Genomic DNA, 15,896 nt, shown 5'->3' with positions numbered 1-15,896 from the left:
TGGTACAAGCAGTTGCTTATCACTTAACTGTATTGTGATTAAAACAGTACTGTGATTAAACCATACCTCTTCTCTACTAACAGTATTCGCTAATGGGCAGCTCCAACTGCATGCAATTTTATTTTGCTTTTTTTCAGGCGGAAAGAAGTTGAAAATTTTTTTTTTTTAATTTTAGTGTTTTCTGTTACCCAATTGATGAGATTATTCTTCTCAACTTATCCAATAGATACTCCTACTTAACACTGTAACAAAGCACAAAAACAACTTGCCAATCAACAAAAGCTATTTTAATGGCTGTTTGTAACTCTTTTAGAGAGACATGCTCAGAAAGTGAAGCGATAACTGCATACAGAGATGCAGACAACTGTAATAATCTGACATGTTTCAATCCTTCCCTACTAAATCAAAAGTAGGAAAAAGCTTTGTCAGTAGATGGTCTTTAACCACTTGCCGACCGCCTACCGCAGATGTTCTGTGGCAGGTCAGCTCTATTGCGTGAAACGACGTGCCTGTACGTCATTCCCTACAATAGCCAATGGAGGGCGCACACACGCCACTGGAGGTGAAAGAGCATGCTGATTGGACACACGTGATGGGGACCGTTCCTGGGTGAGGCAGATCGGCGACCTGCCTATGTAAGATCGGCAGATCGCCGTTGTGACAGGGGAAAAGATGATCTTGTGTTCCTGCTAAGCAAGAACACCCATCTCTGTCTTCACCCAGTCAGAGCAACTCCCACACAGCAAGGACCCCCTAGGGACACACTTAACCCTTTGATCGCCCCTGGTGTTAACCCCTTCCCTGCCAGTGTCATTAGTACAGTAACAGTGCATACTTTTAGCACTGATCACTGTAATAATGTCACTGGTCCCCCAAAAAGTGTCAAAAATTTCAATTGGGTGTCCGATTTGTCCGCTGCAATGTCGCAGTACTGCTAAAAATCGCTGATCACTGCAATTACTAGTAAAAACAAATTATAAATAAAAATGTCATAAAAATATCCCATAATTTGTAGACGCTATAACTTTTGCTCAAACCAATAAATATACGCTTATTGGGATTTTTTTTTACCAAAAATATGTAGCTGAATACATATTAGCCTAAATTGATGAAGAAATTAGATTTTTTTTTTTATTGGATATGTATTATAGCAGAAAGTAAAAAATATTTTTTTGTTTATAGCACAAAAATAAAAAACGCAGAGGTGATCAAATACCACCAAAAGAAAGCTCTATTTGTGGGGGAAAAAAGGACATCAATATTATTTAGGTACAGTGTCGCACGACCGCGCAATTGTCCGTTAATATAACCCAGTGCCGTATCGCAAAAAATGGCCTGGTCATTAAGGAGGTAAAACCCTCCGTGGCTGAAGTGGTTAAAACCATTTAAATATGAGAGTAACAACATTTTTAGCTTAATTTATGTGATACAAGTATTTTTATATACAGTTGGGCCCATATACATTTGGACACAAGCACAATTTTCATACTTTTGGCTCTGTATGCCAACGATCAAAGCACTGCATATTATAACATTGAAAAATGGCATCCCCCTGTGAGCTGTTGGAGCTCCAGGCTGACTGCTTGTGCCCCATGGCCTACAATTTTTTATGAAAAAGTGTATTGTGTGATTTTCTATTGCTGCAATAAAGTTCCATGGGAGATACCTTTCCAAAGAATTTATTAGGGATGGAGCAGCCACTTTGCCCATGATACAATTGCTACACTATGCTTCAATCTGGCTTTTCTATTCTTCAGGCTTATGAATGGTTTGCACCTTGTGATGAACCCTCTGCATTTGCTCTTGTGAAGTCTTCTCTTGATTGTAGACTTTGACAATGATACGCACACCTCCTGGAGAGTGTCCTTCACTTGTCTGGATGTTGTGAATGGGTTTTTCTTTACCATATAGAGGATCCTGCGATCATCCCCCTCTGTTGTCTTCCACGGACATCCAGGCCTTTTTTATGTTACTGAGCTCACCAGTGCGTTCTTCTTTCTTCAGAATGTACCAAACTGTTGATTTGACCACTCCTAATGTTGCTGCTATCCCTCTGATGGATTTGTTTCATTTTTGAAGCCTTACAATGGCCTGTTTCACTTGCATAGACAGCTCCTTTGAATGCATGTAGTTGATTCACAGCAATAGATTCCAAATGCAAATACAGTAAAACCTTGGTTTGAGAGTAACTTGGTTTGAGAGCGTTTTGCAAGACAAGCAAAATGTTTTAATAAATTTTGCCTTGATATACAAGCGATGTCTTGATATAAGAGTAGCATCATGTCTCAACTGGAGTATAAAAAAGAAGAGAGGACCCTCTAAGTGTAGCAATATGGTTACATTTAATGAAGGTACAACATTTAGCAACTTATTGCTACACTTAGAGGTGCCTCTCTTCTCTTTTATACCCTGTAAAAAATGCTTTGATGTACAAGTGCTTTGGATTATAAGCACGTTTCTGGAACGAATTATGCTCGCAAACCAAGGTTTTACTGTACCACATTTAGAATCAACTCCAAACCTTTTACCTGCTTAATTGTTGAAGAAATAATGGAGTAACCAACACCTGGCCTTGAAACATCTTTTGATTCAAGTGTCCAATTACGATTTGTCCCTGGAAAAAGGGGAGATAGCTATTCTTAAGAGCTGTAATTCCTAAACCCTTCCTCTGATTTTAGATCTACATACCCTCAAATTTAACCTGAATGTGCACTTTTAGCCCATATCCAATATATAACTAAAGCTTGAATATGTTTTGGTAAATACCCGAAAAAAACTAAAATTGTGCTTGTGTTCAAATATATATGGACCTAACTATATGTGTTGGTATTGTTACTTACATTAGTATATCTATATATAGAAATATATATACAGTGATAGGGTGAGTTACTTCCCTCTTATCTTTTTACGTGTTTTTTTTGGAGCAGTGTCAAGGTAGGCTCCCAATAATCCACCAATATTCAGTAGAATTGGAGATACAAGCTGCCATGTAACAAGCATAGAAAATTTAAAAAGGAAAACTAAACAAAGTAAAAATAACAGTACAATAGTAGCCTCATCAAGTTTGCCAGTGTTTTAAGACACCCCGCCAGGTGAAATGCAACCCCTTCTCCCCCCCCCCAGCGTCACTTACTGCAGGATATACATACTATCTCCACACCCATCTCCCATCCCAAACGTCCTCCCACTCCTCCCGTTCTAGGGAGGAGCCACAACTTCCCATGCTACTTTACAGGGGCGTATCAGTATAATAGTCTCTGGAAAAAGGTCTTTGTATATAATGGACAACGGCTTGACTAGGTCCTCATCCCGTAACAACAATTCCATATCACTAGCTTAGAGAGAAATATGCCCGCAGCCAAATTAAGCTTGAAAACAGTATCGTAATTGTAAATATCTTAAAAAAAAAAAAGTGTGTATTAGGCAGTTGGTATAGTGCCTTTAACCCATCGAAGGACTTCAAAGAGCCCTGAGATGTAACCTGTTGCAGTGTTTTAATGCCATATTTCATCCATACTATTGGGTTAGGGTGCAAATAAAATGGGACAGGTTGGGGTTTTTCCACAAGGGTACATGTGGAGAGAACTTAGGGGGCCTCTCGGGTGCAGAGCCATGGACCACACCCCAAGCCTTCAGTACAGAGCTCATGGAGCTTGTTAGACTATGTGGAGACTTAGGACCCCTGTATAATAAGTGCTGTAAAGCCTTGTAGGAACCCAAGCATGCTGCTTCTAGGGCCGCTGTGGCATCATCAAAGGGGGTGGTCAACCATCGATGAGCAAACACCAGCTGTCCGGCTAGAAAATACTTAAAGAAATTTGGAGCCGCTAGACCCCCCTTCTCACCCCGGCTGCTGTAAAATAGCCATTTTGAGGTGAGGCGTCCCTCCATGCCAAAAGAAACCGGAAAGGACACTATCAATAGACTTAATAATAGCTTTGGGAATCCATACTGGGGAATTCCTAAAAATATAAAGGAAAAGAGGTAAAATCTTCATCTTAATAAGGTAAATTTTTCCTGATGGGAAGATTCTTCCAAGCATTCAGTCTATTTTTAAGAACATTGATGAACGGGGAGAAATTTAGGGAAATTAAGTCTGCTACTGAATTGATCACAACTATACCTAATTATTTGATTTGGAATACCCACTGGAGAGGTGCCAATTTTTAAGAACTTTGATGCAGTTAATGTAATGTAGTCTGCTACCAGCCAAGGATTATAGGAGTGGACAGATCTTTGTGCTCACTTCAATAGTATTGCACTATTTAAAAAATGACATCTATATGCTGTAATTAGTATCTATTGCTGACAGACACTATGTTTTTCATAATTACTTTTATTTCTGGTGGTTGCATATTATCCAAGGTATTCTGAAGTCGTCAGCAACTTTACTTTTATTTCAGGCTAACTTCTGGCTTTGATTAGTCTGCATGACTCTTTCCTGGTTCTTCAGGAGAGGTCAGACCATACCTCAAAACCACAAACTAACAAGTTCTGTCTCTGGAACTTGTTTTCTCTGCTTCAGTTGGCATAAGTTATTTTTGCGCTTTTTATTCTTCAAAACTTGTGTCACAATACCTGGATGTTCTCACATCTTTGACCTTTCTGCTTTTTACCTGTTCCATTTCTCCAGTGAAATTTAAAGAGATATTAAAGGTTCAGTTATTTATATTTTTTTGCACATGCTCTAACGCATGCGGTGATACCTCACATGTGTAGTTTGAACGGCGTTTACATATGTGGGCGGGACTTACATGCATGTTTGCTTCTGAGCGCGAGCTACCGGGGACAGGGGCATTTAAAATTTTTTTTTTTTTTTACACTTTTTTTTACATTTTTATTTTTTTGATCACTTTTATTCCTATTAAAAGGAATGTAAATATCCCTTGTAATAGGAATCTATTGTGACAGGTCCTCTTTATGGAGAGATACGGGGTCAATAAGACCCCACATCTCTCCTCCAGGCTGGAAAGCATGAGATCGAGAAAACAAAGTCACCGCTCTCATGCTGACAGCGCGATCGCGCCTTTGTTTACTTCCAGGAACTCGGGCATGACGTCATAATGTCGCGCCCGGGCCTCCGACGGCCATAGAGATCTCTATCGTCGTCATCCAGCGGCGGACGATTCTTTCTCTGGGCCCCCCGATGGCACGGGAGAGCCCGGAGAAGCACCGGATGGAGGGGGGGTGTCCCCTCCCGTCGCCTATAAGAACGATCAAGCAGGGGAACTGCCGCTATGATCATTCTTATCGTGCACAGAATCGCTGGCTACAAAGAATGATAAAAGTGGTTAAAGTTGATAATGATCTCTGCAGTTAAAGTGGTTCTAAAGCCTAAATATTTTTTACCCTAATGCATTCCTTTCATTAAAGTGTTTGTTACCCCAGCATTTCATATTCCTGAAATTTGAAAAAAAGGATGTTATATTTGAATTTTTTTTCAATATCTATACACAAATGTTTTACCTTTTTGATTTCAATTTTAAACCGAATGGGTTGTTTTCACCCCCCCCCCCCCCTCCTCTTTTGACTTACCTAAGCCCTTCATTTGATCCAGCACTGTTCACATCTGCAGCTCTCCTCTCCCCTCAGCCTGGGTCTCACTGGCTTTGCTTGGTGCACCGGGAGCCTTGGCTCCCATTGCTGTCAATCAAAGCCAGTGTTGAGAGGGGGGGTAAGGCCGAGTCCCATTGTGTCTGCCAATGGACGCAGCACCTGGGCTCGGGAGTGAGCATGCAAAAGTGCCCCCAAGGGAAGCAGCTTCCCATGGGGGGCACTGGATATTGAGGAAGAGCCAGGAGCGCCGGCAGGGGACCCGAGAGTTGGAGGTTTGAGGCTTCTGTGTGCAATTCCATTGGTCAGAGCAGGCAAGTATAAAAATGTTTATTGTGGGTTTTTTTTTTTTTTAATTTACCTTTACAACCACTTTAAATATTTAGCTCCTAAAATAATGACAGAGATTAAATTGATCTTACATTCTGATATGTGTATCAGAATTGAATTACATAATATTTTCTGTGTTGCCTTTCAGGACCTTTTAACTTTCAGCACAAAGTCGCCAGAAGAAAGCATGGAACCAATAATTAAACAAGTAAGTGCTTATCACATTTAGACCTCGTACTGTAGGTGCACTTTAAGGGCAAATAAAGGCAAAACATTAAAATCTGTTGAACATTTGGCCCGTGGTTTCTGCAGCCGATCCGACCAGGGCCGCTGATAGAAATCATGGGACCCCCTTCAGCCCCACCCCTGGTCCCTCCTTCAGCCTCACCCCTTCCCCAATGAGTCAGGACACACAGGCATCTCTCAATATAAGGAGTTACATCTCCCCCATCCACATGACATGACAAGGGGTCGCCCATTATGAGTACACTGTCCCTGCTCAGGACACACAGGACCCCCCCCCATATTATATGACGTGCAGTACACCTCTGCACACATGTTCCATCGCTTTACCCCCATGTACATATGTGTCATCGCTGCGCACATGTTCCCTCACTGCACCCCTCTGCACACATGTTCACCATTGATGGTAAATAGTTCAGTGTTACTAAAATAAGAGAGGCCACTGGCTCCTACTACGCTTGCTCCAGCAGACATTTAAATCCCCAGGCTACACATTGTATTTCCCGCACAGCCTGAACGTCAGGATGAGGCAGGTGCAGCTCTGAGTGACAGAGCAGCAGACCATTCTGCTTCCAGCTACATTCGGGAGAATTAGCAGTCAGACATCCTGCTGGGATGCAAAAATATGTAGACAGCAGTGTAGGAGAGACTTTCGCAGTGCTGTTCTCCTCACTGACACAAGGGGCATGAGTAGAGATGTGAGTGTATAGTGAGCAAGTCGCACATGCAGGCTACTTGCCGTCGGTGCTGCTGAACTGAAGCCAGCCCCTGCCCTGAGTTCTGTTACCGTCCGGAAAGTGTTCTCCTCCTCCTCCCCAGCCTCTGGGTGCCGCTCCTCACCTCTCTGGTGGTCAGATGGGGGTGCTGGCTGGAGAAATACCGTACATTTTTTTTTTCTTTCATTCTCTGCTCAGATTACCCGGGCCCCCCTGCTGACCAGGCCCAGTACAACAGGGCCAGTTGTACTGGCTTATCAGCGGCCCTGGATCCGACGAAAGCTGGCTGATGAGGCATGACCGAAAAAGGTCCGCCGATTGGATCCCGGTCAGCACTCAGACTGCCAATGACTAAGACCTCTGATCTGAGTGTTCTGGTAGGAGAGGGCATCCCCCTGTCAGAACACAATAGCACAGCAGGGGATGTCGCTGTACTAACATCAGATTATTAGTACAGCGGCTCCTCCTGAGCTGTCAGTGTTGATCCGCCCCGTGAACATCCGCTTGCTCAGCGGGGATCGCTCCGTGGATCCCCGCTGAGCAGGCAGATGACAGCGACGGACCTGTCAGAGTGCCGCTCTCTCCTATGGGGGATCGGATGATGACGGACCGTAGAGTCCGTCGTCATCCGATCCGAAAACGGATGGAAAAGTAGGTTTTTACTCCGTTACACTTTTTCGGAGCGGGTCGGATGTCAGCGGACATGTCACCGCTGACATCCGACGCTCCATAGAGGTCTATGGAGGGTCCGTTCAGGTCCGCCTAAAAAACTGACAGGCGGACCTGAACGGATCGTTCATGTGAAAGAGGCCTTAGTCTGTTGGGGTGTCTCTTCTAACTTTACACATCTAGACTTTGCAATATTTGCCCACTCTTCTTTGCAGAACTGCTCAAGTCCAGTTCAATTTTATGGTGACCGTTGTGGATTGCAGTTTTCAAGTCATTTCACAGATTTTCAATGAGGTTTAAGTCTGGACTCTGACTAGGCCATGCAAGGACACCGTTCTCTCCTTCAACCACTGTGTGGTCATTGTTGCCATGTGCTTTGGGTCATTGTCATGTTGGAAGGTAAAGCATCTTCTCAATAACTTTCTAGCAGAGGGCAGCAGATTTTCCACAAGAATTTGATAGTATTTTGTCCCATCCATTTTCCCTTCTATCCTGACAAATGCTCCAGTCCCTGCTGCAGAGAAACGCCCCCATAACAGGATATGTAGGAATGGTGGTGTTTGGATGGTGAGCTGTATTGGATTTCTGCCAGACATATCATTTGGTGTTGAGGCCAAATAATTCAATTTAGTCTCATATGACCATAATACCTTTTTCCATCTGGCCTCAGAAGCTTCCAAGGTGCGTTTTGGCAAAGCTCAGTTGTGAATGCATGTGGTCTTTCTTGAGGAGTGGCGATCTTTCTTGCAACCCTCCCATACAAGCCACATTTGTGGAGAATTTGTGATATTTTTGTCACATGCACACAATGACCACTCTTTGTCATAAATTCCTGCAACTGCTTCAGAGTTGTTGTAGGCCTCTTGGTAGCCTCTCTGACCAGTTATTTCCTGGCTCTTTCATCCAGTTTGGAGCGTCGTCCTGATCCAGGGAGAGTGTGTGTTGTACCAAATACCGTTCACTTCCTAATAATAGACTTTAATGTGGGCATTGATAAAGCTTTTGAAAGATTTCTCTCCTGACTTGTGGCTGTCCACAACTTTATCCTGGAGATCTATTGACATTGCCTTTCCTCCCATAGTTGATTTGTTCTCTTCAGTTGCAATACCAGGGACTGAAAAATGCTCCAGGAAAGCTTTTCATGCAGAGCTAATCAAAATGACCACAGTTTATCACCATTGAAAGTCAAATGGCTTTTTATGTAATTGAGGTGATTAGCTACACCTGACTAAGTTTACAAATCATTTTTAGGAGGGGGAGGTGATCCTTTTTCCACCTCGGTGGTTCTGTTTTTTTTTTCTCTGACATGCATGCTGGTGTTGTATTATTTACTTGGATGTTATAAGTTCCACAGAGCAAATACAGCTGGATAAAACAAAAACTGTCTGTCTTCATTCCAGGCTGCAAAGCAACAAAATGGGGGCTGATTCATTTCTATACCCACTGTAAAAGATAAAACTGTATCGAGTTAATAAAACATTTATAAATTTTAAATTGGGCTCACTTCACTAAAGGTTACCGCATGAGATTATGAGGGTCACGTGACCCATTTTTTGGAAATATGGTATGTGATAAGAGTCAATTCATTAAAGTAAAATATCGAATGTGAGGTAAATATCAGAAATTAAAGGCAAAATTGAGAGTCATTAAAGTCGGTTCACTAAAGAACACACACATTTGTTTATCATCTCCCAATGGGCAATCAGTATTTAGCAAAGTACAAAAGAACAATGAGGAGAACTCTGCACTGGCCAGTAAGCCCCCGTTCATGCTGGTGCAATTTTTAATGCAATTTGACAGTTCTAAATCGCATGACAAGTTGCAATCCATTGTTAGCAATGGAATCGTTCAAATTGCCAAGACTCAAGTCGCAGGGACTTTGAAACAGTATCCTGCACTACTTTTTGCCGATTTCATTGCGACTTGCATAGACTTCTGTTGTATGAAGTCGCAAGCTACAATGAAATCGTCAGTACAAATCGCACTGATGTGCGGCATTAAAATTGTGAATTTTAAAGCCACAATTTCAGTGCCGCACTGGTGTGAACGGGGGCTAAATTAAAAGTATATAATGTATCAGTGTGGAAATTATTTGCCCTGAGCTCAACAATGAAAATAAATTGTAACACTTCAACAGAAGAAGATTTTTCTGTGAAGGAAAGCATACTAGAATGTTTTCAGTTTCACAGTATTTCTGTGTGCATTTATTTCTTCCTCTGGTGCAGTGTGAGGCTCCATGCACACTATAAGCTAAAAATGCCTGAAAATTGCTCATAGTAGCATTTTTGTGCCCGTTTTTAGCAACAATTAGAAGCATTCAGTTTATTTTTCTGCTGGCAAATTGCTCCCAAAAATGCAAAAAATAAAGTTTTTGTTTTCTGCTCTTAGAAGCTGAAGCTTTAAAAACGCTTTCAGACTAAAATAGTGTGCATGGACACATAGGATAACACTATTTGCTTCTAGAAGCAGAGAAAAAATACTCAATAGCTCCTGTAAGGAGCATTTTTTTAAGCTAGTGTGCATGGAGCCTAAGCATGTTAAAAAGAAAAACAAAAACTGTGAAAAAATGACCAAAATAACACAAAATTTAAGTTTAACCACTTATGGACCGCCCGCCGTCGTTTTACGTTGCTACTTTGAAGAGGAATATCGTTGTTTTGGCAGCCGATAAGGTTCTTCTCCCTGTTAGGCATGGAGACGAGTGAGGAGAAGATGACCCCCACCCATCTCCATATCATTTGAGGGTGGAAGCGTCGTCAAAATGTCACTTCTGCCTATAGCTCTTAAAGGGACATTTTTTTTTTTCAAATGACATTTAATTATAATTTTTTTTTAATTGTTGCACTTTAGTGTAAATATGAGATCTGAGGTCTTTTTGACCCCAGATCTCATATTTAACCTCCCTGGTGGTATGATTATTTCGGATTTTAGGTGCTGAAAGCGGTACAATTATTTTGCATGGAAATTTGACGTTTTATATTGTAGGTCTGTAATTCTTAACAATAACACACTTAAATCTGCCCAAACAAGAGACTAGTAGATATCCCGGGTATGATAAAGTTTGAAACACAAAAACATAAATTATAATATAATAAATAAATATAAATAATTAAAAAAAATAATATAATAATAATAAAATAAATTTCCCACGATTCACTATCGCTCAATTCTGCAAGTGTTCTAATTTACTATCGCTGTTTTCTAGCTGATCTAAAGCCACTTTTGACGTAAAGGGACACTTTTTGGTTGCTATGGACAATCTCCAGTTTCCAGGCAGAAAGAACAGTATATATCATATAAAACTGTATGCAGGGCATGGGCCAAAGCACTGGGGACAAAAGGGATGTGAAATAATTTCATACAGTACTGTAATCTGTAAGATTACAGTACTGTATGTGTTATGATTTGTAAATTTTTTTGAATTTGCCGCCAGGCTCCGCCCCCGTTCATCACGCCGCTCGCAGGGAATGGAGCCTGGCATGGAGAGGCTTCAGAGGAGACAAAGCCCACGGACACTGCGGGGGACATCGCAGAATCCTGGGGAACAAGGTAAGTAACACCACACCAGGATCCTGCAATGTAATCCCGAGTGTGGCTCGGGGGTTACCGCTAATGGGACTGAAATTTAACCCCGAGCCACACTCGGGAATACCGTCAGGGAGGCTACGAGGTGCTGTCATGCTTTTTTTCTATTACAAGGGATGTTTACATTCCTTGTAATAGGAATAAAAGTGACACTTTTTTTTTTTAAACAACAATGTAAAAATAAAAGGTAAAATAAATAAGAAAAAAAAAATTTTTAAACGCGCCCTGTCTCGCCGAGCTTGCGTGCAGAAGAGGAGGTTACAGAGGAGGTTGCGTGCAGACCTCCTCTAACTCAAAACGTGCAACCTGTAGAATTTTTTAAACGTCGCCTATGGAGATTTTTAAGGGTAAAAGTTTGTCGCCCATTCCACGAGCGGGCGCAATTTTGAAGCGTGACATGTTGGATATCAATTTAGTTGGTGTAACATTATCTTTCACAATATGAAAAAAAAATTGGGCTAACTTTACTGTTGTCTTATTTTTTTATTCCAAAAAAGTGTATTTTTTCCAAAATAGTGCGCTTGTAAGACCGCTGCGCACATACAGTGTGACAGAGTATTGCAACGACCGCCATTTTATTTTCTATGGTGTTAGAAAAAAAGAAAATATATAATGATTGGGGGTTCTAAGTAATTTTCTAGCAAAAAAAACTTTTTTTTAACACCAAATCTTAGAAAGAGGCTCGTTCCTTAAGTGGTTAATATCGCAAATGAAAAATATTTAACGCATTCCGTAAATAATGCATGTTTTTTTAGAGAATTGACTACTTTTGAGATAAATACTGCAGGAGTTATTTTAACTCAAAAAATGTGTGCGGCACTTATCTCTTAGTGAATTGACCCATGTGTCACAATTCACTGCTGTGCATAGAGCTGAATGAATGTTAATTTTAAAAAGGTTTTAAAAAAAAAAAAAAAAAGAGTAGAAAAAAATATGCACTGCAATGCATTTAGCATGTGCACAGTGCACACCAGTGTTGCACTTGTTTCATTTTCATGAATAGTTATTTTCAAGTTGATAGATGGATGATGATGCAAAATTTGGGCTGGGCATCTAGGCATCAGTGACTTCTGATCACGAAAGGATTATTTGCCTTCTAAAAGTCTGGGTCATACAAACCATTACACAGTAACTACAAAGTCCATATAATACAGATCTGCACATGCGACAGTTCTGGCTTGTGATTTCACTGCAGTTTCCTGGATTATGTGGTCACTCAGTTTCTCGGTGGAGACAGATTTATAAACAACCTGTGGCATAGGCTGGGCCAAGTTGCTTTACATAGGTAGCCAAAGGTGAAGATAATAAATATATATATATATATACACATTTGTTTTCATAAGTTTACTTACCCTGGCAGAATTTATGATTTCTTGGCCATTTTTCAGAGAATATGCATAACACAAAAACTTCTTTCTTTCATTCATGGTTAGTGTTTGGCTGAAGCCATTTATTATCATTCAACTGTGTTTACTCTTTTTAAACCATAATGGCAACAGAATCTACCCAAATTACCCTGATCAAAAGTTTACATACCCCAGTTCTTGGATCAAGTTTATTAGTATCACCACAGAGTGGTCCTGTGGAATACTTGTATGATACACAGTGCCATGTCCTATACTAGAATCAGACTATTTGGAATAAAGGGCTTGGACTTTTTAGGCATGACCAAATAGGTAATTAATACGTAAAAAGTTTATTAAACATAGAAAACACATTTAAAAAAATATCGACATTTAGAATAAGTCAGTATAACAAAGTTGTATAGTTGATACTGATACATAGTCATAGGAACATAACATGAAACATTTGGGGGTAAATAACCACTCATTCCAGAGTAAATTCAAGAATCTCAATTTTGACTATGTAATAGATATTGATGGTAAACGTATCCTGGGCTCTACATGTAACGTGCCTTGCGCTTCTTCAGGAGCGTCAATGGACTTACTAAATAAAGACAAAATACATACAATGAAATCAAATAAACAATAAACATCAAATCAGTATTAAAATCATTGTTAAAAAAGCATTGTGCTTGTGGAGACATTTGGTAGAACACATGAGTGGGAACAGGAAGAGTGTGGTAACACCTAGGATATCTTTTTGTATCCCTTTCCTGTTATATACAGTTCAACTACCTTTTCCCGGCTTTTCCCATGGCTCACAATCCAGAAACGTCAGTGCAGCACTGGTTGAAAGATGCAAGGGTCTGTCAGGAGTCCAGAAACGTATTGACCTTTTATACACGCACACTAATTACAAGTATATAGAGAGAGAGAGAGAGAATGAGAATATTTTTTTTTTTTTTTTTTTCAATTTAGCTCTATGCTTCTTTCCATTACCATGACCTACCACCAAAGAGCAATGCAAAACAAATTCCCCTACTCCTGGCGGTTGTATCGATACCACATGTGTATGTTGTTCATTGTTTGTACCTGTGGTAGAGCCAAGAAACAATAGTGCACATTTTTTTTTATCTTACCTAAAACACACTGACTGTTACCAAGTAAAAAAAAAAAACCCTAACCTAGCTATTTTAAACTAATTTTATTTATTTTTCACTTAGTTGTTTGTTACAAACTTATCCTTTCCTCTTGAATGGAGAAAGATACTTTTCTCTCTTGCTAGAGTAAGTACAGGGGTGTGCTGCACAGTGACCTATCACAGTGATCATGTGATTGAGAGTCTGTCCTTCCTGCTCCTGATTCTTAATATGAAACCTGAAGCTATCAATAACAGCACAGTCTGCTCTGGGAGCACCCTTTCAACCCAAAAGCATGTATGCACATATGTAGCCCCACAGAAGAAGACCCACTTCCACGAGACCACATATATGCATATGGCCAGAGTGAAAGTGTTAAATAAAAAACAGTTGTTGCAGCCACAGGTTTGTATTCATCCTTACACCTGCCTTAGCAGGTATGTATTATTTAATTTTGGTATTGATATTCAGCAGCATGTAGGCTATATCATGTGAATCTTATTTCCTGATTGAAGTTTTTATGTTAGATTAATTATATACAGGTTTTAGCTGACAGTATGGAATATGAACCTTTGCAGTGATTTTTTATTTTTTTTTTTTAGATGGTATCAGAAGAAAGTCTGCCTTACACACCTTTCTACACGTTGTTTGGGAAGAAGCAGCAACAGAAACAAGATTATCCAACCTGGGGCTCAGAGGACTCACAGAAAACACATCCTACTGGACATATAACTCAGACAGCTGCAGTTAAAGAGGTATTTATTTATTTTTTGTTTTTTAGGCACATGAGATTGAAGCCTTGTCTATGTATTTTAAGTATTTATATTGCAGGACATATTTTTCAACATTTTGCATTATTCATTGCAATCTTTACCTTGAGATTGTGGGAAAAATTGTGCGCCCAGAGGGAACTTAAAGACTCACCATTTAAAACTTGTCTAGCCTTATTTATTATGGACTATCGAAGCCCAACTGTAGATATATTTTTTTGTGTAGTTAGGAAGAATGGTTTAGAACTCCGAAGGATGAAATTGCTTTGTTACCCATTAAGGTTTCCCCTCCCTTCCTCTCCAAGTCCCCCCCTCAGGAAATTGAGAAAAATCTTCCCAAAGGGAACTAAAATGTAAAGAGATGCATGACAAGTGGTTCTGGCCCTTCCTCCCCTGCATCCAAATCTTTAAAGACCCATTTAGATACTGGCATGCAGTAAAATGCATTTTTATCACATTACCACAGTGCGTGATAACGAATGCACTGGAGTGTCATTCACTTTGAATAGCACCCCTATGCACTGTACAGTAGCGGTCTGTGGATATACGCACCACCATGCAAATGGTAATTGTTACATTTTTAAAAATGCATGTTCAGTCTTGAGGAATGCAAATTATTTTGTGGCGCTTGATCTTGTGGTCTTGGTCTCTGGGTATTTTCCAAGGTGCTGGTCCCAGTCATCGCATTACTGAGACAACTGGGAGTTTACCCGTGACAGGTAAACTGGACTGCCTGCTCCTGCAGGTGGACTCCTGGGCCACACTGATGGACATCGTGGAGATCACAATACACTCCCTGCAGGACTTTGGATGGCTTCTGAACCTCAAGACGTCTGCCCTGAACCCGACCAGGAGGCTAAAGTGTCTGAGTCCTGACTCAAAGCAGGCTACAGCGTTTCTCCTGACGGATGAGCTCTGAAAGCTTCGGATTGAGGTTCTACTACTCTTGTATCATAGCAGTCATCCCCTGCAGTCTTGCATACAGGCTCTGGGTCTTATGGTATCTGCCTTCAAGGTGGTCCTATATGCAGAATTCCGGATGAGAGTTTTGCAGAGGCAAATCCCGTTGACATCGGAAAAGTCTCCTGCTTTCTTGGACAACCAGATTTGTCTGGGCCAGTCGCTCCCTCAGCTGGTGGCTCTGGTTTCCTCCCCTACAGACTGGGAAGTCCTTTCCCCGTCCACTGGATGGCAGTCAGTACAGATGCCAGACTGTCCGGCTGGGAAGCTGTCCTGGGTTTGAGATCTGCACTAGATCGGTGAACTCTGGAGTAGGCTCGGCTACTCAATGTCCTGGTACTGCAGCTGACCAGGCAGTCTCTGGACCACTAGACGGACCTTCTCCGGGGGCTCTTGCCCAGCAGTGGCCTATGTGAACTACCAAGGCTGAGCGAGCAGTGCGACGGTGGCACTGGAGGTATTACACATTTTGCAGGGGAAGGAACAGCAATTGCATACCCAGACATTGAGAATTGGCAGCCAGATTGCCTCAGTTGCCAGACAATGACTCGGGGGGGGGGGGGGGGGGGGGGAGTGATCCCTACACCT

At 41.2% G+C, this 15,896-nt stretch overlaps 1 protein-coding gene across 4 annotated transcripts in view; it reads left to right on the top strand.

Annotated features, from left to right (window-relative positions):
• WDR75 (WD repeat domain 75) overlaps positions 1-15,896 on the top strand; it is a 168,135-nt gene that overhangs the window by 137,732 nt on the left and 14,507 nt on the right. For all 4 annotated transcript variants that reach the window (XM_073633163.1, XM_073633165.1, XM_073633164.1 and 1 more), the window contains exons 18-19: positions 6,032-6,091; positions 14,181-14,333. In XM_073633163.1, coding sequence (XP_073489264.1) covers positions 6,032-6,091; positions 14,181-14,333 — 213 coding nt within the window. The remainder of the gene's footprint in view (positions 1-6,031; positions 6,092-14,180; positions 14,334-15,896) is intronic.

This window comes from Aquarana catesbeiana, linkage group LG06 (genome assembly GCF_042186555.1).
Source record: "Aquarana catesbeiana isolate 2022-GZ linkage group LG06, ASM4218655v1, whole genome shotgun sequence".
In the NCBI taxonomy this organism is placed as follows: Eukaryota; Metazoa; Chordata; class Amphibia; order Anura; family Ranidae; genus Aquarana; species Aquarana catesbeiana.
This window is presented reverse-complemented; position numbering and strand designations above follow the sequence as displayed.